This window comes from Canis aureus, chromosome 19 (assembly GCF_053574225.1).
Source record: "Canis aureus isolate CA01 chromosome 19, VMU_Caureus_v.1.0, whole genome shotgun sequence".
Taxonomy (NCBI): domain Eukaryota; kingdom Metazoa; phylum Chordata; class Mammalia; order Carnivora; family Canidae; genus Canis; species Canis aureus.
Genome location: NC_135629.1, coordinates 6,764,871 through 6,788,590, shown reverse-complemented (window position 1 = coordinate 6,788,590; position 23,720 = coordinate 6,764,871). Strand labels below are relative to the sequence as shown.

Below are 23,720 nucleotides of genomic sequence, written 5' to 3'. Positions count from 1 at the left end.
AGTACTGAAAGTTTGTCAGACCTGCTGTTGGGACTACGTAGAAAATTTGGAATTTTTTCTGAGCCTCTAAGACCTGGTGGAGGGCGTACACTTCCGCCAGAAACTGAAGCCATTCCTCCCGAGAATGATCCAGTTTTTGGATTATTTCCGCCCGCGTTTCTCCTGCTACTGAGTGCGCCTCCTAGTGGCCAGGAGGGAACGAAACAGAGACTTCCTAATTCCTTCGCGTGAGTGTATAAAGTGAAATAGCAATGAGACCCCCAAGAGCTGTCATTCCATGGATTTTACTGTCCTTCCCACAGTTCTGTGAGGTAGTACTTCTATTCTTTTCCCCATTTTACAGCTGTAGAAAGTGAAGTCTGGGGCTTCGATCCAAAAATCCACACTTCTAAGCATTAGGCTCACCTGCTTAGTTTAGTTTAGTTTTTTCACCTGCTTAGTTTTAAATTGTTCTTGGTATTGTCTTACTTAGATTTCGTTTTTAAGATTATTGTAATAAATCACATTTCAGGATAAAAAAAAATGCGCCTTGATTCCACAATTTGAACACAATACAGATGTCATCACTGATCTTGAGAGTTCCAGGGGACAGATGGGGACAGAAACTACACTGGATTGTGTTGTTCCCTGGATGAGAAGTGAGAAGGGAAGAAAGTGTTGACAACTCCTTCGTGAGATTTTGACTGTAAAGGGTAGGGGAGTTTAAGGAGACCCAGAGGAGTGGAAATGTGAAATGTCTTGTCTGAGATCACACAGCTGGTCAGCAATAAGGTTGAGTCTAGAACCCATTTGTGCATGTAACTATACCACACCTCATGAATCCTGCTTATCCTGCAGGCTCGGGGAGTCAGATGGGATGCAGAGCAGGAAATCACTCAGCTCACAGCAGCCCACATTACATTATGTGAGTCGTGAAGGAAAAGGTCTTGATGGGGTCAGGTGGGCTAATCACGCAAAGAGCTCATGAACCAGGGCATCCGGATGGCTCAGCGGTTGAGGGTCTGCCTTCGGCCCAGGTCTTGATCCTGGGATCCTGGGATTGAGTCTTGCAACAGGCTCCCTGCAGGGAGCCTGCTTCTCCCTCTGCCTGTGTCTCTGCCCCTCTCTCTGTGTGTCTCTCATGAATAAATAAAATCTTTAAACCCACCCCCTCCCCAAAAAAAGAGCTTACGAACCAGAGAGCATGTCTCCAACTGTGAAAGACCCAAGAGATTTGAGAAGCAGTAACCAAAATGGCTCCACCGTTAGGGGATGAGAGACCTGTTGCCCCTGTATTTCACAGAGAAGGGCACAGGGTACGCACACTGCCAGCTGCTTTCCCATGAGCACTGAGATCCCAGGACAAAAAGCTGGAGGTGCCATGCAAGCATCCCTGCCCACATTCCAGGGAATATGCCTGCTTTAGTCCCCTGGGCTCAGGACCCCAACTTTCCAAACATTCCTCTGGCCACAGCTCCTGAGCAAGAAATCACATCAGCTGTATCACAGGTGACATGAAAAAAACTCCAACTCAGTTTATTTCAAAAGGGCAGAGGTCAAGACAGGGAAATACTCAGAAACTGCATAGCTTTCCTGGGTACATCTGCCGTCTGAGACACTGGATACTTTGGCTCTAGAGAGCTGGCTCCAGGCCATTCCACTGAAATGATTTCTTTTATCTGGCTCTCCATGCGCATGTGGCTCTGGGCTGCTAGCGGCACTGGCCACAGCCCCAGGATGTCCGGGTTCAACAACACCTGGGCCACTCTAGTCGATGTAGTAGACCTTGGGGGCATCGTAATAGGCACAGGTCATATAGTTCATGTTCCCAATGGGCCACCAGTGGTGGGGGTGGTAGGTGGCTGAGTAGGCAGAGGGCTGCGGTTGGACACAACTGAAGAGTGCCAGGCTCCGGTCCACAGCCACAGTGGGCAAGTAGAGCTGCAGCTTGTCCAGGAGGTGACCCGGCCAGAAGACATTGGGGTGAGTTCGCTGTGTACCCCTGGGCCTCTTCACTTCCAGCTTCCTGGAAAAGAAGAAGACAGAAGTTTGTCCTGCCAGACTAGCCAGGGCCCCGACTCCTGCCCAGCAGAGCAAACGAGCTGTGGCCAGAGTGGAGGTGTAGCCCACTGCTAAGCACTTCATTCTACCTGGTAGGTTCTGTTATCCTGTCTACCTTGCCAATGAGGACCTGAAGGCCTAGAGAGGATAAGTCATTTCCCCAAGGCCACACAGCAAGCAAGTGGCAGGGCATAGGCTTGACTCCCAATCTGCTGCCTCTAAAACCCAAATTCTTAAGTGTACACCATCTCTGCTCTAGAGGCATTTTATTTTATTTTATTTTATTTTATTTTATTTTATTTTATTTTATTTTATTTATTTATTTTAAAGATTTATTTATTTATTTATTCAGAGAGAGTGAGAGAGAGGCAGAGACACAGGCAGAGGGAGAAGCAGGCTCCATGAAAGAAGCCCGACGTGGGACTCCATCCCGGGTCTCCAGGATCACACCCTGGGCTGCAGGCGGCGCTAAACCGCTGCGCCACCGGGGCTGCCCGGCATTTTATTTTTTATTTATTTTTTAAAAGATTTTATTTATTTATTCATAAGAGACACACACAGAGAGAGGCAGAGACACAGGCAGAGGGAGACACAGGCTCCACGCAGGGAGCCCAACTCAGGACTCGATCCCAGGACCCCAGGATCCAGGATCATGCCCTGGGCCGAAGGCAGGTGCGAAACCGCTGAGCCACCCAGGGATCATCCTCTAGAGGCACTTTAATGTGATGTTCAGAGTATAGCTTCTGGAGTCAGCATTGCTGGGTTCAAATCCCTGCTCCCCCACTTAATAGATGTGTGATTTTGAATGAGATAAGTAATTGTTTCTGTATCTCAGTTTCCTCTTCTGTAAAATGGGCATGCTAAGAGTAGCTCTATAGGGTTGCTGAGAGGATTTAAATGAGTTAAAACATGGAACAAACCACAGTAGAGTCTGCCTGGCACTCTAAGTAGTCTCTTGCTTCTCAGTTCCTGGGCATTGAGCCCTAGATCCTGTGCACCATGCAACACACAGAGTCCCAGGCACCTCCTCCAAAGTGAGGCTAGTCCTCCTCCCTCCCATCCCCTGCCAGAGTTGGATGATTGCTACAAACCTGGTGAACTCCTCAAACTCCTTAAAGTGTATCTTCCTGATTTTCTTCAATGTTTTCCTAGTGGATAAGAGAGATGGGTATCTTGTTACGAGAGGGGAAATCCAAGTTAATGAGGCCTCAGATAGTACATGGGGTTGGACCTGTCTGGAAGAATTTCTAGAGAGCTGGCTCCAAAAGGAGAATTTCTTCTGCCTGGGGTGGGACCCTGACTCTGTCCTCTATGTTCCAGTGGGACACACAGTGGGCTTGGTCATCCAGGACTGAGCTCATAACCTGGCTGGCTGGATGGTGACTCTGGGCAGGTCACTTCTCTTTTCAGAGCCTCATGTTTCTTATTACCCAGAACAGAGATGTCCTAGGATAGTTGAGAAATGCTCAATAATCTGAATTGTTTGGGAGTCCCTGACTCCCCCTGCCCCTGCCAGGGCTGAATCCTGCTTTTGGAACAAGGGTGGTAAAAACTAACTCCCCAGATCTTGGGCCTGGCAGACGTCACTAATTGACCACAGACAGCACTCTTTCCCAGCAGGCCTGCATCTGGCTTCAGAACCTTTGATAACACAGTTCACATAGCAAGATAAAACAAATCTCCATCCCGACCCTTGGGGGCTGTGGCCTTTATCCTTTAGGGCTGTGGCCTACCTGAGCATGGATGAGAGTCCCTTTCTCAGGTTCCCACCCATTCCCTAGCTTCATGGAGCAGAAATGGGTGTAAGCCACCCAGGGGCTGGAAGGCAGTCACTAAGTGGTCAGAAAGGACCCTCTAGACCACCGCCTGCCTGGCTCATGCTTGGCTCTTCCTAACCAGGGTTGTGGCCAGGCCCATCTGCAGGCCTGTCCTTCAGTCAAGAGCATCCTGATGGGGCAGGGTAAAACAACAACCATCATTGCTCCCAAGGGCTAGCAGCCACACACCGTGCTAGGAAGTTATATACATTTCTCATCTAATTCTCACTGCGTGTGGTAGACGCTGGTGTGCTCATTTAACAGAAGAAGTGCTGAGGCTCAAACAGTAAAAGCATCTTGTCCATTTAACCCTGTTAAATCAGACAGCAGCCTGTCTGATTTCTGCTTGGCTCTGCTGCATCCTATCCCAGTTGTTCTGGCCACACTGCCCCAGTGGGCAACTGGCAGTGTTCCAGAATGTGGGGAGTTCCTTGTCCCCTCCCTGCTGTGATCAGCTGGCCCCTCCTCATCCCACATTAGCCCCATCCCTCCTTGGGGAGGAGGCTGCTCATTCTCCAATCTGCAGTCACCAATAGATGCTGCCTCATAACCTGCCCATGGGTCACCTCCTTCCAAAGAAGGACATTTCCTTAGAGAGGACTCAGGTTGGTCTGAAGCTCAGAGACAGGCCCCAGTGCAGAGTTCTTTTGTCTGCCTAAGGGCTGCAAGCCCACCTCTTGCCAGAGAAGACAGGACAAAGAAGGGGCCCCACTGCCACCCCTGTCTTCTGTACAGCCCCTGACAGCTGCCCCATGATTTATGAAGGGGCCTCCCTATTTCTCAGAGGAGTCCCTCTTTTTAATCTCTTCTAGAGAACATGAGATCATGTAGGATGTGGTTGGGAGAGTAGCTGTATGGGGATGAGGCAAGGAGGCTGCTCCCCTCAGACATGTGCCAGGGGTGACACTGGAAATTGGCCAGTCCTTGGTGACCAGTTGGGTTGGACATTCTGGGCATGCTTGGACACAGGCATTGGCATAACACGACACCCCAGTATGCTACATCCCACCCCCAGAGCAGAGAAAGCAGCAGCAGGATAGAAGGCAAATGGCAGGAGAGATAGGGGGTCTGACACTCAGCTTGTCAGTCTTCTTAGCCCCAGCCTTGCTGAAGCCCTGGAGTTTGAGCAGGGCCAGATTTGGACTGAAGATCTTCAAGTCTGAGTAGTAGCCTCCCGGCTGTCGGATTGGGCGCACCTGGTCCTTCTGGAAAACGATCTTGTCCCCCGGGTACAGCAGGGCTGTAAGCAGCAAGAGAAGTGTGACCTGTCAGCCCAAGAAGACCCCTCTCTGCCCTGAGCCTTTGGGGCAGAGGGAAGCTTTTTTTTTTTTTTTATCAACATTTTTATTTGGAAAGATTTTTCTTATATACATTTTAATTTTATTTTTTAAAGATTTAATTTATTTATTCATGAGACACACACACACACACACAGAGAGGCAGAGAGACAGGCAGAGGAAGGAGCAGGCTCCATGCAGGGAGCCCGACGCGGGACTCGATCCCAGGTCTCCAGGATCACACCCTGGACTGAAGACGTTAAACCGCTGAGCCACCGAGGCTGCTCTCATATACATTTTAAACATTTTATGTTTAAATGATTGTAGATTCACAGGAAGTTGCAAAAGGAGTGTTAGAGAGTCCCTTAGACTCTTCCCACAGTGTCCTCCAGTGGTGATGTGGCATAGAACCCCTGAGCAATGTCAGGAAGTGGTGGGGGGGGGGCACCATGCTGCTGTCTGGACTAGAGATGGGAGTTTGTCTATAACCAGGTCAGCCATGGCCTCAAGGCCTGGGTGCAGTTAGGATGGAGCAGAAGGGCCCACACCCCACTCCACAGGGGTGGTGCTGGTCAGGAGCACACAGGAGGGGAGTCACCCAAGACTTCACTAGGTGAACTTAGACCTAGTTCAGGGCAGTTTTCTCCTTGCCTAGAATCAGTCTCACAGATATCCTCAGGAGACTGCTTTAAGAAGTCTGAGCACAAAAAACACTGGGCAAGGGGCTCTCTCTTCCTGCAGCCACTGAGCAGTGCTTGTGCCAAGATGGTAACACATGACTAGCTCATATTCTAATATTCTAGAAAAAGTAATGGAAAGTTACACTCCAGGTTATTAAAGCTGGATATCTGGGAGGAGGGCAGGGACTGTGCAGATAAGAAGGGAGAGGGAAGGGGGATATGCAACATCATCATTTTAAAAAGGCATACAGGTTTTTTTTTTAAAAAACTACATTTAGGGCAGCCCGGGTGGCTCAGAGGTTTAGCGCTGCCTTCGGCCCAGGGCGTGATCCTGGAGACCTGGGATGGAGTCCCACATCAGATTCCTTGCATGGAGCCTGCTTCTCCCTCTGCCTGTGTCTCTGCCTCTCTCTGTGTGTCTCTCATGAATAAAGAAATAAAATCTTAAAAAAAAATTACATTTAAAGGGATGCCTGGGTGGCTCAGTGGTTGAGCATCTGCCTTTGACTCAGGGCATGATCCCGGGGTCCAGGATTGAGTCCCCCACATTGGGTCCTGCCGGCAGAGAGCTTGCTTCTCCCTCTGCTTGTGTCTTTGCCTCTTTCTCTCTGTGTCTCTCATGAATAAAAAATAAAATCTTAAAAAAAAACACCCTGCATTTAAAGGGTGTTTTATGCAATTTAATAATTTGCATAATGTTATTTACATAATAATTTGCATAAATGATTTTGTGTAAATGGAAATGAAAAAGGTCTGTGAAAGGACAATCTTTAAATATTAATGGTGTCAACTCAAGCGGGGGAGCATTTTTGTCTTTATGTTTTCAAAACAACTTAAGTGAGCAAGTATTATCTATAAAATGGGGGGGATTGCAGAGAAAAACAATAAAACTGTATTCACTGGGGAGAGAGAAGTGCCCCAAAGTTTTAGAACTCTGGCCATTGATCTTGACACCTGGATTCGGAACCCACCAAGCTCTAGTCTAGAACACAGACCCGGAAGTCCCAATGGAAGTCCCAATGTTGGAATTTATTTAGTCACAGCAAAGCAGGCCTCTGTCATAGAGACAGCCAATAGGTAGTGGCCAGGACAGTGGTCAGACATGGACTGGAGTTTTGTCCAACTAGAACCCACAGATGCTCTTGTGTTCCCAGGAGTGTGAGATCCTGCCAGCAGGTGAGGTTCACAGACTCAGGAACGCAAAAGCTAGCAGTGGAGGGAATCAGTAGTGGCTCAGTGTTCTGGTGGGCACAAAGGAGGCACATGCAGAGGCAAGACCGAACCCACAGCACAGTCCAGGGAGCATGGGTGGCAAGCCTGCCTGCCGTTAGCTGCAGCTCCACCACCAGCCAAGACGACACAACCAGGGAAGGTGAGGCTCCCCCAGGAAGAAGGAAGGAAGGATGATTTGGCAAAGAGTTAGTGTCCAGAGCTGCGGGATTTCCAGCCCAGGTGGGCAGCAAGTGGCCGCCCAAGTGAGGAGGTGCAGCATGCACAGGAGACAATGACCACTTAGGTTGGTTTGCCTATATTTCTGAAGGCTTTGGGCCACACGCTGTTGGGCAGACCTGTTACGGGCTGAATTGTATGTCCCCCTCCTGCCCCCTCACCCTGCTAAATTCATATATTGAAGCCCTAACCCTCCCTCCCCCAAAAACCTCAAAATTTGTATTTGGAGAGAGGACCTTTCAAGAGGTGATCAAGCTAAAATGAGGGTGGACTCAAATTTGATCTGACTGGTGTCCTTTTAAGAGGAGATTTGGACATCAGAGAGGCACACGGGGCATGAGGGCATCATAGAGGAGAAACCATGTGATGAGGCAGCAAGAACGTGGCCATCTTAGGAACCGAGGAGAGAGGCCTCAGGAGAAACCAGACCTGTCAGCACCTTGATCTTGGACTTCCAGCCTCCCAGAGAGTGAGAAGACAAATTTCTGTTGCTTAAACCACCTGTTCTGTGGCATTTTATAGTGGCAGCCCGAGCAAATTAATGCAAGAGCCCGGGTTCTATACATTGCACGCTTGTTTCCCTCTCTCTCCAGAAAAAGATGGAAAATAGTCAGTTGTGACTGTTAAGTTGTTCTCGGGTGAGTCACACCACGTCTGTGTCCCTCTGTCTCTGAAAGCCACACTTCCCAGTTTGACTACGGCTCCTTCCTATGAAGTTCCTATTGGGAAACCTCTGCCCTGGAGTACAGCTTGCTCTTCTGTGTTTTTATTTATTTTTATTTTAAAAAAAGATTTTATTTATTTATTCATGAGAGACAGAGAGACAGAAGCAGAGACACAGGCAGAGGAAGAAGCAGGCTCCCTGCAGGGAACCTGTTGTGAGACTCGATCCTAGGACCCGGGATCACAACCTGAGCCGAAGACAGACGCTCAACCACTGAGCCAGCCAGGTGTCTCTCTTCTGTGTTTTTAAAGCACACAGAGGGACCTGCTTTTTACATTTATAAATTCACAAATTTGGGGGGCCAGCATTGCTGCGTGGTCACTGGGGGGCTTATGGGGCACTCCCCCATCCCTGTTTCTCAGAGGCACATGCTCTCCCCACACATGAGGAGGGTTCAGATCAGCTTGGATATATGGAAACACGATTGTCTGTCACACATGGGGTGAGACCAGTGTGGAAATCTCACGGCCTGGTCCTGTGGTTCAAGCAGAGAGCAAAGGGCCTCAGCAGAACTTGTCCCCTGGTGCACTCCTATGTCCATGTTGCAGAAGAACCAAGAAACAAACCTGACCTAGGGAAGTGGTTTTGGAAAGCCCAATACAGAGGTTATCACTTCTATCAAATATTCCTCTTTGAAATTGGATTGTTCCTCTTTTTTCTCTAAAGATTTTATTCATTTATTCATCACACACACACACACAGAGGCAGAGACACAGGCAGAGGGAGAAGCAGGCTCCATGCAGAAAGCCTGACATGGGACTTGATCCTGGGTCTCCAGGATCACACCCTGGGCTGAAGGCGGCGCTAAACCGATGGGCCACGGGGGCTGCCCAGGATTGTTCCTTTTTGCTCAACTTCAGGACTCCTGTTTAGAAGGCCCAGTAAGCTCAGTTGGGGAACCCAGACCTCTAGGCCTGTGGGGACTATGTACCTCCAGGATTCTAGAAATCCCATCTATCAGCAAAACAGACTGGGCTGTTGCCCCTCTCCTCTCCTCTCCTCTCCTCTCCTCTCCTCTCCTCTCCTCTCCTCTCCTCTCCTCTCCTCTCCTCTCCTCTCCTCTCCTCTCCTTCCTTCAATGGCCCCACCACAGGCCACAGCAGTTTAGCTGCATGCAAGTCAACTGGGGAAGGATAAACCTCAGGCAGATGCCACCCTTGCCTGGGTTCTGGGCCCTGTTGGCCACTTCCCAAGGGCCAGCTCCCAAAGTCCTTACCTTTCATGAGGACATCCTCCGTCAGCGGGATGCCGTAGTACTCACAGAGCTTGCAGCACTGCAGGTAGACCAGAAAGTTGTCCCTGCGGGACATGTTGATGAGCTCTTCCATCTCCCCTCGGATGGTGGACGGGAGGCAGTGCTCATCCAAGTGCTTATTCCCACTGCGCACCAAGCGGCACCGCTCCATGTACTGGATGGAGGGGATCTTGAGCTGCAAAGAGAATAGAGGTTGTTAGCACACACTTTCCCTTCACCTTGTCTTTTTCTTCCTGACCAGAAGGCAGATGTGCAGCCTCATCTCCCTCTCCCCCATGAGGGGAAATGGCAAAGAATGCAGGGTGGGACCAAAGCTCAGACCCTGAAGTCAGGGACTTGGGAGAAAAATCACACATGGTCAAGATTACACCTGAAGAGCACTTGAATGGTTAAGGCATGCAGTTCTGTGTGCACAGCCCCATACATGGATGTGCACACATCACTGTATCATGTGTACAGTAAGGTACAATGTGGATGCCCAATGAAATATTACATCCATGCGTTTGGCTGCACTGCAATTTAAATTAGTGTAGACATCTGTGCCTTTGAGGTGGAAGCCAAACACCAAGGATGGCAGAGCAAAGTAGAAGAGGCCTGGGCAATGTGTAGCCACTTTTGGCCTTCCTATTTATTTATTTACGAGGAAATACAAATCTATCTTTTTTGCAGCACCTAACACCAGAATCAGCAAGGTACAATTCACAGGCCACAGCACCTGTTTTTATAAAGAAAATTTTATTGGAACACAAAGGCACTCATTTGCTTAGTAGTTGCAGTCTGTGGCTACTCTTGTGTGCCAGTTGCCACAGAAATGATAAAGCCCTGAAGTCTAAGATTTTTATTTATCCATTCATGAGAGACACACAGAAAGAGGCAGAGACATAGGCAGAGGGAGAAGCAGGCTGTCCCGGGGACCCCAATACAGGACTCGATCCCAGAACCCTGGAATCACAACCTGAGCTAAAGGCAGATGCTCAACCACTTCATCTGGGGGCCACCCAGGTGAAGCCCCAGAATCTAAACCATTTGTTGCCTGGCTCTTGACAGGCAAAGTTTGCTGATCCCTGCCCAAATATGTTGGGATTTTCTTATTATGAAAGTGAATCAGATCTTAGTTGAAAGAGCACTTATAATGCCTAACATTTTATTATATATAAGTAAAATATTATATTTAATACATAATTGATATATTATTAAAACTTAATATAATATATTTCTATACTTATTCTATATAATAAAATACATATTTATATATGGTATAATATTAAGATTGTCTGCCGCCCTGAAGGGGGGTCTGTTTTGTTCTCTGCAACACCTAGAAGAGTGCCTGGCACATTGCTGTCTCTCAATAAATATTTGTTGGGTGAATTCATTCATGCCATCCATTCTTCCTTCACTGGTCATGTATTTCTGGAGTGCCCACTCAGTGGCAGGCCCTGGGCCTGGCACAGGGATTCCAGCTGTGGCGAAGACACGGCCCTCAGTCCTGGTCTCAGGATGCAAAGTAACAGTTAAAGAATGGGAGGAGGGGAACAAAATCTCATGATCTCATTTCATCTTCAGAGAAATCTCATGAGGTAGGTGTTGTTCTCATGATCGGATGAGGGAACACAGAGGTAAGGAAGCCTATTGCCGGGAGTTCCCCAGCCCCAAGGTGCAGTGGACTCGAACCCGATCCTGTCCAGACACCACGCCCCGTGCCCTTCCCGTTGGTTGGGGTACCTTGTGCTGCCGCTTCCTCTCGCGGTACCGCTTGCCAACATCCTCCATCTCCTCCAGAGTCAATGGCCGTGCCTCCATCTGGGTGTCAACCTCAGGCACAGTCAGCAGGTCCATCTTGGGAGGCTGTGGGGCGAAATCCACCTGCTTCTTGGCTGGACTCTGCGGGGAAATTCTGTGCTTGGTGGATCTGTGATCTGAAAGGAAGGAGAGACTGAGAGGAGGCCCAGCTCAGGAACCCAACGAGCAGTTAACTGATGTGACCACGCAGGTGCGGGCAACCCCTCTGCTCACTTCCCACACGGCCAGTCAGCGCAATCTGATTGCTTACCTATGGTAAGCCAAAGTTGGAGAACATACTCAGGAAGTAAGTCAAGTCTGCCTCTACCATGCTTGCTCCCAGGATGGGAAAGTGGAGGCGTGCGGGTAGAGGGGATACATACATTCCCTTCCAGTTGACAGGGTGCTTCTTTGATGAGCTAAAGACCACTGCTTGTAGGTGTTGAACAAGATGTCTGTGGTGATGTTGTTCTGCTTTCCCAGAGAGCTGAGATAGATCACTATATCTTCTACTTCCTGGTTTTTCAGAGGGACTCCAACCTGAGGAGAGAAGAGAAGCCACTAAGGTGGGCAGGCTCCAATCCAAACATCCTGCCAGTATGGCCAAAGCCATACCAGCTGGCCCCACCTCTCCTTTCCTATCTAGTTTCTAGTTTCATCATTGCCATTCCCAGCTCACACCCAAGGCCCAAGGCCTCTGCTGCAGGAGCTCATAGCCCTTTCTAAGGCCTTGAACATACTCTGCACTTCCTCACCCTCTGCCTTTAGTTAGGCCTTTCCTTCTTCTATCTGAAGAACTCCTATCCCTCCTTGAAAACCCAATCCAGATAAGCCACCATCTTTGCAGAGCCTGCTACTTCTTCCTTCTGGACCACCACCCCACTCCATAGCAATGTCAATGACAGTTTTCCCAAACTGGATTGGAAAAAGGATTTCACATCTACCATCCTTGTCCATGAGAAACACATAAGCCTCCCTTAACTGAAGTAAGACAGGATCAGAAATACATGTTACTCTTTGAAGGACCATGAGCATCTTTGTAGGAGGATAATGCTTGCCAGCAATACCAAATATTCAAGAAGAAGAGTTTTTTTTTTTTTAAACACTTTTAAAAGAGAGAGGCAGAGATACAGGCAGAGGGAAAAGCAGATTCCCCACAGGGAGCCCGATGCAGGACTCGATCCCAGGACCCCAGGATCACACCCTGAGCCAAGGGCAGACACTCAACCACTGAGCCACCCAGGTGTCCCAAGAAGAGTTTTAAAGGAAATATAATTTTGTTCTGTAGCTTCTTTAGACCGCAGTCATCATTCATTGAGCTTTCCTTAAAGAGGGTCAGAACTCTCCTGCTATGAAAGGGCTTAATGTTTTGTCTTTTTGGTTATGACGATTAAAAACCCCTTATTGTTTTTTTAAATGTTTTGAAATGTTTATATAAGTACATGTCACAAAACAATAGTGTGCAAACCGGTGATGATTTAAAACCATAAAAGAGGGGGATCCCCTCTTTAGGGTGGCTCAGCAGTTTAGCGCCTGCTTTCGACCCGGGGCGCAATCCTGGAGACCCCGGGATCGAGTCCCACGTTGGGCTCCCTGGATGGAACCTGCTTCTCTCTCTGCCTGTGTCTCCGCCTCTCTCTGTGTGTGTCTCTCATAGATAAATAAATAAATAAAATCTTTAAAAAAATATTCTAAAACCGTAAAAGATGTAACAGTCCGCTTCCTAAAGTGTTCTGTAAAGGTAATTTGTATTCAAAGTATATAAAAGCTTAATTCATCCAGGCCAGAGGTCAGCAAACTTTTTTCTTTTTTTTTTAAGATTTTATTTAAAAAAAAAAAAGATTTTATTTTATTTAATCATGAGAGATACAGAGCAGGAGAGAGAGAGAGGCAGAGACACAGGCAGAGGGAGAAGCAGGCTCCATGCAGGGAGCCTGAAGTGGGACTCGATCCCGGATCTCCAGGATAACGCCCTGGGCTGCAGGCGGCGCTAAACTGCTGTGCCACCCGGGCTGCCCAGCAAACTTTTTTCCACAAAGGGCCAGATGGTAAATATTTCAGGCTCCATGAACCATACGATCTCCGTCATAACTACTCAACTCTGCCATTGTAGCATGAAAGCAGCCATGACAATACATACAAATGAGTGTAGCTGCAGTCCAATAAAACTTTACTTACAACAACAGAGGCTGACTGGATCTGACTTCTGGGCCATAGGTAGCAGACCCCCTACTAGACCAATAGAACTTTCTGCACTGATAGGAATGTTCAATATCTGTGATCCAATAGAGGAACTGCTCACCACGGGTGTCTACTGAGCACTTGAAACATGGTTGGTGCAACTGAGGAACTGGATTTTTGAATTTTATTTATTTATAATTATTTAATATTTTTGGATAGCCAGTGAAAGTGTGGCCCGTAGAGTAGTGCCATAGACATCGCTGGGAGCTTGTTAGAATGCAGCAGAGAGGTACTGAGTCAGAAGTTGAGGTCAGAACAAGACCTCTAAGTGATCATATGCCAGTGACAGTTGGAGAAGGTCTTGAAGTTTCTAGAGGCAGGATTGAAGGCCCAGCAATCTCTGTGCTCAGTTCTGGGGTCCAATGGGCAAGACAGTGATTCCTTATGCAGCCGACTGCTTATGGTTATGGGGTTTGCTCTGCAGACTTTTCACTCAGGTAAGGGCTTTTGAGGTCAGATGCATGCAGAGGTGGTTTTAGGGGTCTGATATGGCCACAAGTTATGCCACATTTTCCAAACTGGCTTTACAAGTAATAAGGCTGAGTGTGCTTGGGTGGGTCAGCCAGTTAAGCATCTGCCTTTGGCTCGGGTCATGATCTCAGGGTCCTGGTATGGAACCCTGCATTGGGCTTCCTGCTCAGAGGGGAGTCTGCTTTTCCCTCTCCTGCTGACCTTCACTATCTGTCACTGCCCTTCACTCTCACTCTTACTCTCTTTCTCTCTCTCAATTTCTCTGTCTCTGTCTTGCTCTGCTCCATCTCTCCCAAATAAATAAATAAAATCCTAAAAAAAAAAAAAAAAAACAAACAAAGCAAACAAGTAACAAAGCCAACGGTTTGAGTTCCCTACACCTACTTTTCAGCTGGTCCAGGACTTGGGTGGAGGCAGCAGTGGGGGCAGGTGCATGGACATCTTCCCCAACTCGGCCCAGCCCAGAGGGAGCACGGGAGGCACTTACCGCCTTCAGAGCCACAATGAACTCCTCCCTAGAGATCCTCTGGCTCTCGCTCCTGTCCCCCTTGCTAAATAACTCCAGGATCTTGATCTTCCGGCTGTGCAGGTAGGAGTACAAGGCTGACAAGGCAGAGGGCTTGGGTAGTCGGAGCTGGGGCACAAGTCGGCGGGAAGGCCGGTGGCTCTTCTGCAAGAGGCAAGAGAGGGGCGCAGAGGGGAGAATTCAGGGGAGACGGGCCGCTGGCAGGGGGTGCCTGGAGTTAGACCAAACAGGGAGAAGGGAGGGCTGAGCCGCTCCACAGGGACAGTAAAACGGAGTGCAAGGAGCATTGGATTCAGGGCAATTGCATTTCGCCAGGGATACTTTGCATCTCTGGCCCTACACATTCCCATCAGATACAAGAAGGTTGGACATTATGAGAGCTAACATTTCATTCCTACCCATATCTCTCCTGTTAGGCAAGCCAGGGTTATATTCCCACTGGGATCTCAGTGCACCAAACACATGCCTCTGTCTGGAGCCACATGGGGCTCTCTGATCTTCCCACCTCCCAGCCTTTGCTCCTGCTGGGCTTCCTGCCCAGAATACCTTTCCTTCCTTCTCTACCTGTCCAAATCCTAGTCTTTCTTTAATTCCAGGTTAATTGGGGATATTTCAGAATAATGCTCTCTTACCTTGGTGCAGCACCTGACAGCTTACAAAGGGCTTTTCTGTTCCCTAGTTTATAGATCTGTGTTTGGGATTAATTGCCTTTAGAAAACTGGTCTTCAAACTGATATGTCTGCCTCCCCTATTAACATGTGAACATCTTGAAAGCAAGAAGATGCCTTATTTAAATACACACCCTTACCCCTCCTACCCCTCCCATGGTATGCCTACTGAGAAAGCACCTACAGCTCTAGGCAGATAGGCGGTCATTGTCTGTTAAACAGATGAATGATGCTTTAAATTAGGTATTAGGTATGGCTTCCCCTTTTTACAAATGAGAAAACAGGTTCAGAGAAGTGAAGTGATGTGTCCAGGGGCACACAACGCTTATGCAGTAGGGCTGGATTTCTAACCCAAGTCCAGGGCTTATTCATAGACACTGCTGCTGTTAGGAAGGGTGTGAAATATGGGTTTTACCTATGAAATATGGGTTTGGACTCTGATTACACCAAGCACTGACTCTGACATCAGTGAGATGGCAGTAGTAATCAAAATGGCAAACAATATCGAGTGCTCTCTCTATGGCTGGCACTGTCCAAGGTACTTTATATAAATTCATCAATTTAGACAACACAGCAACCCTAGGAAGTAGGTACAACGGTTATTTCCATTTAATAGATTGGGAAACTAAGGCCCAGATCATAGAGCTTGGAAGTAGCAGAGCTAGGTTTAAACCCAAGTTATCTGACCTCTTATCCCACTTCATCCGAATGGGGAGAAGTTTCAAATGTTCACATAACAAGGAAATGTCACAGAGAGCAAGCACTGGGGGATGAGGGCTCTGATACTGACTTCCATTGACTACCTCTATGGGTCTGAACAATTGATGGGCCTCACTGAGCTTCTGTATTTATAAAAGAGAGTTCTTCCTTTTTCTTCCAACCTCAAAACTGTGATTCTCCCAGTAGCTCTAGGAGCACCAGCTTGGCATGCATAGGCCCTCAACAGATACGTGTCTTGAACAAATGAATGAACAATGAGTATTTTAAAATGCCCCATAGATGAAATGCCAGGAAGGATCCCTCCTAGGGTGGTCTTAAGATATGGTTGCAAATTCTTCAACTCCTTCCTTCTGAGATAGAGTCTGATTCCCCTCCCTTGAGTGTGGACAGTACTTAATGAATGGCTTCTGACAAATAGAATATGGTAAAAGTGATCATGTGATTCTCTTAAAACTAAGATTTCCTGAGATGAGGTCACAAAAAGGCATTTCAGCTCTCTACCTTTCTCTGTCCGTTGGACCATTCACTCTGGGAGACTCTGCCTGCTGTGTGGTGAGGCTGTTCAACAATCCTATGGAGAGGTCCTTGTGGCCAGGAACTGAGGTCCCCCTGCCAACAGCCGCGTAAGTGAGCTAGTCTGGAAGCAGATCTTCCTGCCTCAGTCAAGCTTTCAGAGGTCTGTGGTGCATGCCAGCAACTTGAGATGAAACACTTAGCCAGAGAAACCAGTGAAGCTCCTCCTAGATTCCCAACTCTCAGAAACCATGGGATAATAAACATTTGTGGCTTTAATGCTTGGGGGCATTTGTTATGCAGCAACAAATAACCAATACGCTTACCTTTTGGGACTTCTCTATGTTTCTCTTTGAAATGGGGTGAATGATCCCTACCCTGCCTAGTCTGAGGGAATGAAATGACAGTATGCCCCTAACGCCTTCAGTGTCTTCATCAGCAAATGGGGCTGCTTACCTTGGTGGCTCTGGTAGGAGTTAGATGGGCCACCAACTGGGCCTCATGCTCCTTCTGGATCATGTATAAGACCTTGGCCTCTGAAGGGGTGAGGCAGGGCTTGTTCTGCAGCCACCTCTTTATGTTGCCAAATGACTCCAGATTCTTCCGAAGCTTCAACCTTTGGCTGAGCCAGGTCTTCGCATCCTCTGGCTGCCCTTGGATGTCCCCAGTTCCCAGGGCTTTGAAGCTGGAGATTGGCTGTGGGGGGGTCTGGGGTTGGGCCATGACATTGATGGGTATCGGATCCTCTTTTTGAGGCAAGATGATGATCCGCCGGCGGCTCTGAGGCAGGTGGAAGTCCTTCTGCTTGAACTGCTTGAAGCAGTGAGCAATGACCAGTTCAGGATCGAAGATGGGGTCCTTGGTGGCATTTTCATCATCACTGGAGGTCTTAGAATGGCAGAGCTCTTGGGGGTGGGGATAGTGTTAAGAGGTGAATTTCTTTCAGGAAGAGGACTAACAGAGTCAGTAAAAGAAAAATTCTACAGCACCAGGCTGGGTGACAGGACATCTGGGTTCCAGGCATGGCTTTCTCATTGTTTGCTATAATATGATTGCATATTCCTGATAGGCAGGCACTATGCTAAGCGCTTTATGTCCTTTTTCTTATTTGATGTTATGCCTCCCCACCCCAACCCCACCCCAGTACTCCTTATTGGCAATCAGAATGATCTTCTTAAAATTTTTTTTATTTATTTGAGAAAGAGAAAAAGAGAGAGAGAATGAGTAGGGAGAGGGGCAGAAGGCGAGGGAGAGAGAGAATCTTAAGTAGGCTCCACGCCCAGTGTGAGCCCCACATGGGGCTCAGTCTCACAACCCTGAGGTCATGATCTGAGCCGAAGCCAAGAGTTGGACACTTAATGGACTGAGCCACCCAGGCACCACCAGAAGGATCTTTTAAAATTGCCATTCTGAGGGGATGCCTGGGTGGCTCAGTGGTTGAGCATCTGCCTTTGGCTCAAGTCAAGATCCCAGGGTCCTGGGATCCAGTCCCACATCAGGGACTCCGTGTGTGGAGCCTGCTTCTCCCTCTGCCTATGTCTCCGCCTCTCTCTCTGTGCCTCTCATGAATAAATAAAATCTTTTTTAAAAATGTCATTTTGGGGGCATCTGGGTGGCTCAGTTGGTTAGGCGCCTGACTTCTGCTCAGATCACAATCTTGGGGTCTGAGTGGCTCAGCAGAGAGTCTGCTTCTCCCTCTCCCTCTGCCCCCTACCCCCACTCATGCATGCTCTCTCTCTCTCTCAAATAAATAAATCTTTTTAAAAAATGCCACTGTGATTTGGTTTGATCATTGAGCATATGACTTGCTTCATGGCTGTATCTTGGGCAAGTTACTTAGCATGTCTGTCTCAATTCTTCATGATAAAATGGGAAGAAAGAGGGTACCTACTGTACTGAAGTGGTGGAGATGGTTAGAATCAGTCCATTTTAAAGGTGCTTTGTTCATAGTAAGTACACAGGGTTTTTTTTTTTAATGTACTTATCCTTCACCTGTTTTGAAATCCTTCTATGACTTTCAAAGTAAAGTCTCATAACCCTGCTCTGCCAACCCTTCCCACCTCATCACTTGCCTATCTTTCCTGACTATATCCCAGATGCTTTGACCTTCTCTTAGTGATCCCTGAATGGTCCAAGCTCCATCCTGCCTAAGGATTTTGCATGTGTTGTTCCATCTGCTGGAAATGCTCCCTCCCCCATCCATCCCCTCCTTATTCCTCATCCTTAGACCACATGCTACCTCTCCAGCTCCCAAGCTCTGTTATGCCCTCATGTTATCTCTGCATAATACAACCTATACTTTTCCTTTGGACCACTTATCACAGGTATGTAAAATAGATGGCCCTTGTGCCTAATGAGGCTTGGGGTCCTTTGTTTTGTTTGACATATTCCTTAAAAATTTCCAGTTTGAGTTACTTTAGGCTGGGGCATGTCCTCTCCAGTCTGCCATAACCCCCACCATTCTCTATTGTCTCACATGCAGATGAGTTCACTTATTAAGTGCGTGCTTCAACCAGACATTTGTGTTTGAAATTCCTGGTGCAATTGCTTGGTTGTTTAGTTTTTCAATAGACTATGGACTGGGACCCCATCTCTCATGTTCCCTGTTGAAGCCCCAGCACCTCTACCTGCCAACATATAGAGGGAGCTCAGGAATTATTTGGTGAATGAGTGGATGTCAAATGGGCAGATGTAATAGCTCTATAATTATATCATTTTACAGACTAAGGCCCAGAGAGGCTCAAGGTCACACAGTTGATTAGCAGCAGAGCTAGGGTAGAGCAAATGAATAACAGATATGTTCTAAAATTCAGAAGGGATATAGCATTATTATTAAAAATATTATCACCATATTTTCCTTCTAAAACCCAAACTCCCCTGCTTTAAAACCCTTTCATTGCCTCCAAAATAAGATTCAATCTCCTTAACCTAGCTCCACCTGACCATCCACCTCTGCCAGCCCCTCTAATGGGCTCCTTCTCTTGTTCCTTCTGGACTCACCCTGTCTTTGTGCCAGAGACTGAGCTGACTATGGTTCCTTGGTTCCCCCTTGTCCTGCCCACATGCCGTTTCCTTTATCTGGAATGCTCTTCGAGACTTAGGTTAGGCATCACCATTCCCTGAATCCTTCCCCTGCCATGCCCTCTCTGGGTTCTCACAGTGCCCATACTCATCCCCATCATAGCATTTACCATATTTTTCTGGATGAAGATGCTTTCTGAGTCTTTCTCTCCCAACAGTCTGTGAGTTTTCCAATGGTAAGGAATGTGTCTTAGTTCCTATGTATCCATGGTGCCTAGCCTGGCACAAAGTGAACATGCAGGACATTTGTTAAGTCTCCTTACAATGCCCATGTGTTTCTTTCATGGTCAGGAAATAGTGGGTCTACATCAATGTGAACAGAGGTGAGTGCTTCTTAGCACTGATTTATCATTTCTTTGAGGACAAGATGCTACAACTGAGAATGTAGCCATTCATCAAACCAGCATTCACTGAGAATCATCCAGTACTTGGCATGGCCAGGTGCAGATCCAAATGAGGCTGGACGCCCAACCACAGTGTGCAGGCATGGGACAAGGTGGGGTAACCAGAAGGGTAACCAGATGCTTTCAGTTGGGGGAGAAATGCTGATGGAGGGACCCAGAAGGTCATCATGAAGGAGGAGGCATTGGCTTGTGCCTTCAAGAATAAGCCAGATTTCAAGGGGTGGAGGGGCCTGTGTGGGGAATGGTCAGGAGTAGGGTTTGGGGATTTTAGGGTTACTAAATAGTTCTGTAAGTTGGAAGCACGTTGTATATGAAGGAGGAGGTTAATGGGAAGTAAAGTTGGAATCATCTTGGATGCCAGATTAAGGAGTTTAAACTTTATCATGCCGACTATGGGAACATACTCAAAATATGCGACTTCCTGGCCTTGTCACTGCCACTTGTGCCCTCCTTAGACTCCCAAATTCATGATCTTCCCTTAGCCAGAAGAATGACTCCCCCTGAAACCCTTAAATGACTTCACTGAAATGGCTCCTCAGTGTCCTTAGAATAAACAATGGCCTACACCAGTCTATATACTTCAGCCCTGCTCCTACTTCTCCTTGATCTCCCCCCACCTCTCTGCCCCTTATTCACTTTGCTCCAGCTGTGCAGGTCTGCTCTCTCTTTGTCCAACTCTCCTAGCTCCATCCCAACTTGGTTTTGGCATTTGCTGTGCCCTCAGAAGGTCATGGGATTCCCCAAGATTCACCATATAGTTCTTAGCCCAAGTGCACTCCCCTCAAAGTCACCCTGACTACTCTATCAAAGGTCACATGCCCACCACACCATGGAACTTCCATTCTAGTGATCTTTGGGGTCTTGTGTCCATTGATAGGAAAGATAGATGGGCTCTTACAATGAAAGAGATCACCACATAGTTGTGGGTAGAGACTGTAAAAATGTCCCCAAGGGATTGTGAGGACAGCTTTCAGAGGCTAGCTAGTCCTGTTGCCTCCCTAGGTCAGAGAACTCTTTCTGCAATGACCCTGGCAGGTTTTGCCTCCACTGGCACACACCTCTGGTGACAGGGAGTTCTCTACTTTACCTTCTGGATGCCTAATTCTGATTGCTAGAAAAGACTTCCTTATATTGACCCAAAATTTGTTTTCCTGGAATTTCTACCCCTTGGTCCTAATTCTCCCCATTGGTGCCCCAGAGAACACATTTGTTCCCTTTTTTTGGGACAGCCCTTCAGGTATCTGGAGACGATTCAATGCTCTCAAAATTGTTTGTCTTAGCTCTGATTCAAATCTCTCCCAAAGTTCCATCCTACTTCTCTAGCCACTTGCTATTTGGCTCCTCTTTTCCTGCCCACCCCTTAAAATTGGTGCCTTCCAGGTTTACACCTGGGCTTGCTTGCTTTTTTCTTTCTCCTTCCTTCCTTCCTTCCTTCCTTCCTTCCTTCCTTCCTTCCTTCCTTCCTTCCTTCCTTCCTTCCTTCTTTCCCCCAAACAATCTCTCTTCTACTCTCATGTTTCTGTGGCCTTCTATATGCTGAGGACACCTGTACCAATATTTATGACTTGAAATTAGCTCTAACTTTCTACATATATTTGCTCCTAAAGGCTCTCCACTCAGATGGCCTACAAATATCTCAGACTCAACCAACTAAGACTACACTGGTCTCCATGTCCCGTCTCCACTGAATTTGTTCCTCCTGTTAGGTTCCTCATCTCTGTGAAAGGTAACTCCATCTCTGGGTCACCCTAGCTATCAACCTGAGCATCATCTTTGATTGTTCTTTCCGTGTTCCCTGTCAACCAGCCCCTACATCCCTCTGGTCCCCTCTAGCCTGGCCACTGTCCCTCACCTCTCAGTATCTTTGGTCTGGACATTTCGGACAGCCCCAGATCTCATCATTCTGTGCTTCCAGCATTCCAAGTCTGCCAATTCAGTCTGCATTCGCTGATGCTCCCAATCCAATAATGCCATTCCCAGTGGCTCCTCCATCTCCTGGCTCACAAGATCTTCCACAATCTCCTCCCTTCTGACCTTTCTCACCTCTCATCCCCAGCAATACTCAAACTACCAGCGGTTTCCTTAAGACACCATATGTCTGAGCCTCTCTGCATGTGGTTCTGTTAGCCTGGAACACCTTTCCTCTCCCTTTTAGCATGGAGAACTCCTTCTACCCTTAAATACCAGTATAAAGATCTCTTCCAGACCTCGGAACTGTTCATCCCCACCCTCTACATCTAGCAGATCTCCTAGTTTTGGGTGTCAGCCCCAGATCTGGCATCCACCCCTTCTTCTGTAATTATCCATTTATCTGCCTGCCCTTCACCTCTGAAGTTGGAGGGCTTTGCAGCAGAGGGCTATCGTGTAAGGTTTGAAGACTGATGGTTTTCTCCATGATTCTTCTCCAGTACCCAACACATTAATATCCAATGGAGAAATGGGGCAGAGGCCGGGCCAGAGAATGTGGATGTCTTTCCCTGGGCACAAGGGTTGGGCCTCTTATTTCAGACCAAGGCAACTTGGCCCACTCCTCCAGCCTGGGCATGGAAATCTGACAAATGTGCACGACCTGCCCCCCTGACTCCCTGATAACCTCTCACCCAGAGTGGGGACGGCACAATGAGGTATTCATTCCCGTCCTTGCCCTCGCCCCACTTGCACGCGTCTGCAAGGTACTGCTTCCCCGGGGCTTACCGAGCAGCGGCAGGAACGGAGCCTCATACGTTTCATAGGAATCGTAGTCCATGCTCACAACGTGGGGAGCAGGTGCTGAAGAGCGTGCGTGAATGTGTGTGCGTGTGTGTTTGTGCTTGCTTGCGCTGGCGTATCGGGGTACCAAAAAACAAATTCCAAATTCCGCAGGAGACTCAAATGGCAAGCTTGGAAACAGCTGTTGCCAAGACTACAGACGCTCTGCGCTGATTGGCTGAGCGCTGCCACGCTCTCATTGTCCGAGGGAGGGGGAGGGTTGAGGGACGGACCCTCCCACTTCTAAACGCCGCGTAACCCTGCTCCTTTTGTGGGTCTGGGGAGGCAGTCGGAGCCGTGCAGAATTCCTGGCTTGGCGAAAGACAGGATTTCTTAGTATGGCCCAGTAGTCCCCGAATCTGGAGTAATAAATCCCTGGTTTTCCTGAAAACTGTAGGATCTTTCCTGAAAACAGCCGGTCTCCACATCTTTCATTTTCATCCAAGAAACAACCTCGGCCTCCTCCTCTTGGGTTGTAGGAACCCAAGAGTTTTGGCCAAATAGAGGCAGTATGCTTTGCCCCCTAATGACAGGGTGCTATGGTTTGGAAATACAGAACCTGATAACAAGAATATTAATAATATACACTTGAGATGCCCATCAACCGATAAATGGATAAACAAAATGTGCTCTGTCCACACCATGGAATGTCATAAAAAAGAGTGAAGTACTGATGCATGCTACCACACAGATGAACCTTAAAAACGTTAAGCGAAAGAAGCCAGACACAAAAGATATGCCCAGAATAGGCAAATCTATAGACATAGAGAGCAGATTGCTAATTGCCAGGGGCTGGAGAGAGGTGAGTCGTGTGGCTTTGGGTTTGACTGCTAACATGCATGGGGTTTCTCAACGTGTTGGAAATGTTTTAGAGTTAGTGATGTTGGCTGCAGAACATTGTGAGTGTACTAAAAACCATTTAGTTGTATACTTTAAACACGATTGAATGATGAATTTTACATTGTGAATTTTGTCCCAATAAGCGAAGTTTAAAAAACAGGCACTTGAGTGCTCACTCTGCATAAGGTACCACCCTTCACTGAATTGTATTATCTTTGTGTCCTTCCCCAGAACGGAGCTTTGCATTTAGTAAATAATATTTTGAGGATTGTTAAATAAAGACATAATGGGATGTTATAAAGTGGATGTTTGCCTTGAGGGGGGATGTGGCCAGTTTTCCCATTCTCTGGTCAAAATCCATTCTCTCTCTAAAAACAAACTAGTTCATGAAAGTGGAAACAATCAACTAGCCCCACTGTACACTCCACCCTACAACAAAGGTAGTTTCCCTAACAACTTGTTTTTCATTTATTCAGTCAATTTAATT

General features: G+C 47.6%; 1 protein-coding gene across 3 annotated transcripts; it reads right to left on the bottom strand.

Annotated features, from left to right (window-relative positions):
• Window positions 1–1,489: 1,489 nt before the first annotated feature.
• EFCAB12 (EF-hand calcium binding domain 12) lies at window positions 1,490–22,522 on the bottom strand. Of its 3 annotated transcripts, none has more exons than XM_077857757.1 (9): window positions 22,340–22,522; window positions 16,617–17,065; window positions 14,221–14,403; window positions 11,405–11,561; window positions 10,965–11,158; window positions 9,204–9,417; window positions 4,938–5,097; window positions 3,132–3,188; window positions 1,490–2,005 (listed from the first exon to the last, which is right to left on the bottom strand). In XM_077857757.1, exons 1-9 carry the CDS (start codon window positions 22,389–22,391, stop codon window positions 1,747–1,749), a joined length of 1,725 nt encoding a protein of 574 aa, XP_077713883.1. In that variant the 5' UTR covers window positions 22,392–22,522; the 3' UTR covers window positions 1,490–1,746. The 3 variants fall into 3 exon arrangements, with proteins under 3 accessions (XP_077713883.1, XP_077713882.1, XP_077713881.1); XM_077857756.1 differs by lacking the exon at window positions 22,340–22,522 and adding an exon at window positions 21,972–22,237; XM_077857755.1 differs by lacking the exon at window positions 22,340–22,522 and adding an exon at window positions 19,352–20,698.
• Window positions 22,523–23,720: the final 1,198 nt, after the last annotated feature.

Excerpts from the sequence above, each read along its gene's own strand:
- EFCAB12 (XM_077857755.1), bottom strand. The coding sequence starts at position 19,487 with ATGTCCTGCATGTTCACTTTGTGCCAGGCTAGGCACCATGGATACATA. Across the intron at positions 14,404-16,616 it reads CTCCTACCAGAGCCACCAAG|AAGAGCCACCGGCCTTCCCG; the intron begins GTAAGCAGCCCC and ends TGCCTCTTGCAG. Across the intron at positions 11,159-11,404 it reads CCTGTCAACTGGAAGGGAAT|ATCACAGATCCACCAAGCAC; the intron begins GTATGTATCCCC and ends CCTTCCTTTCAG.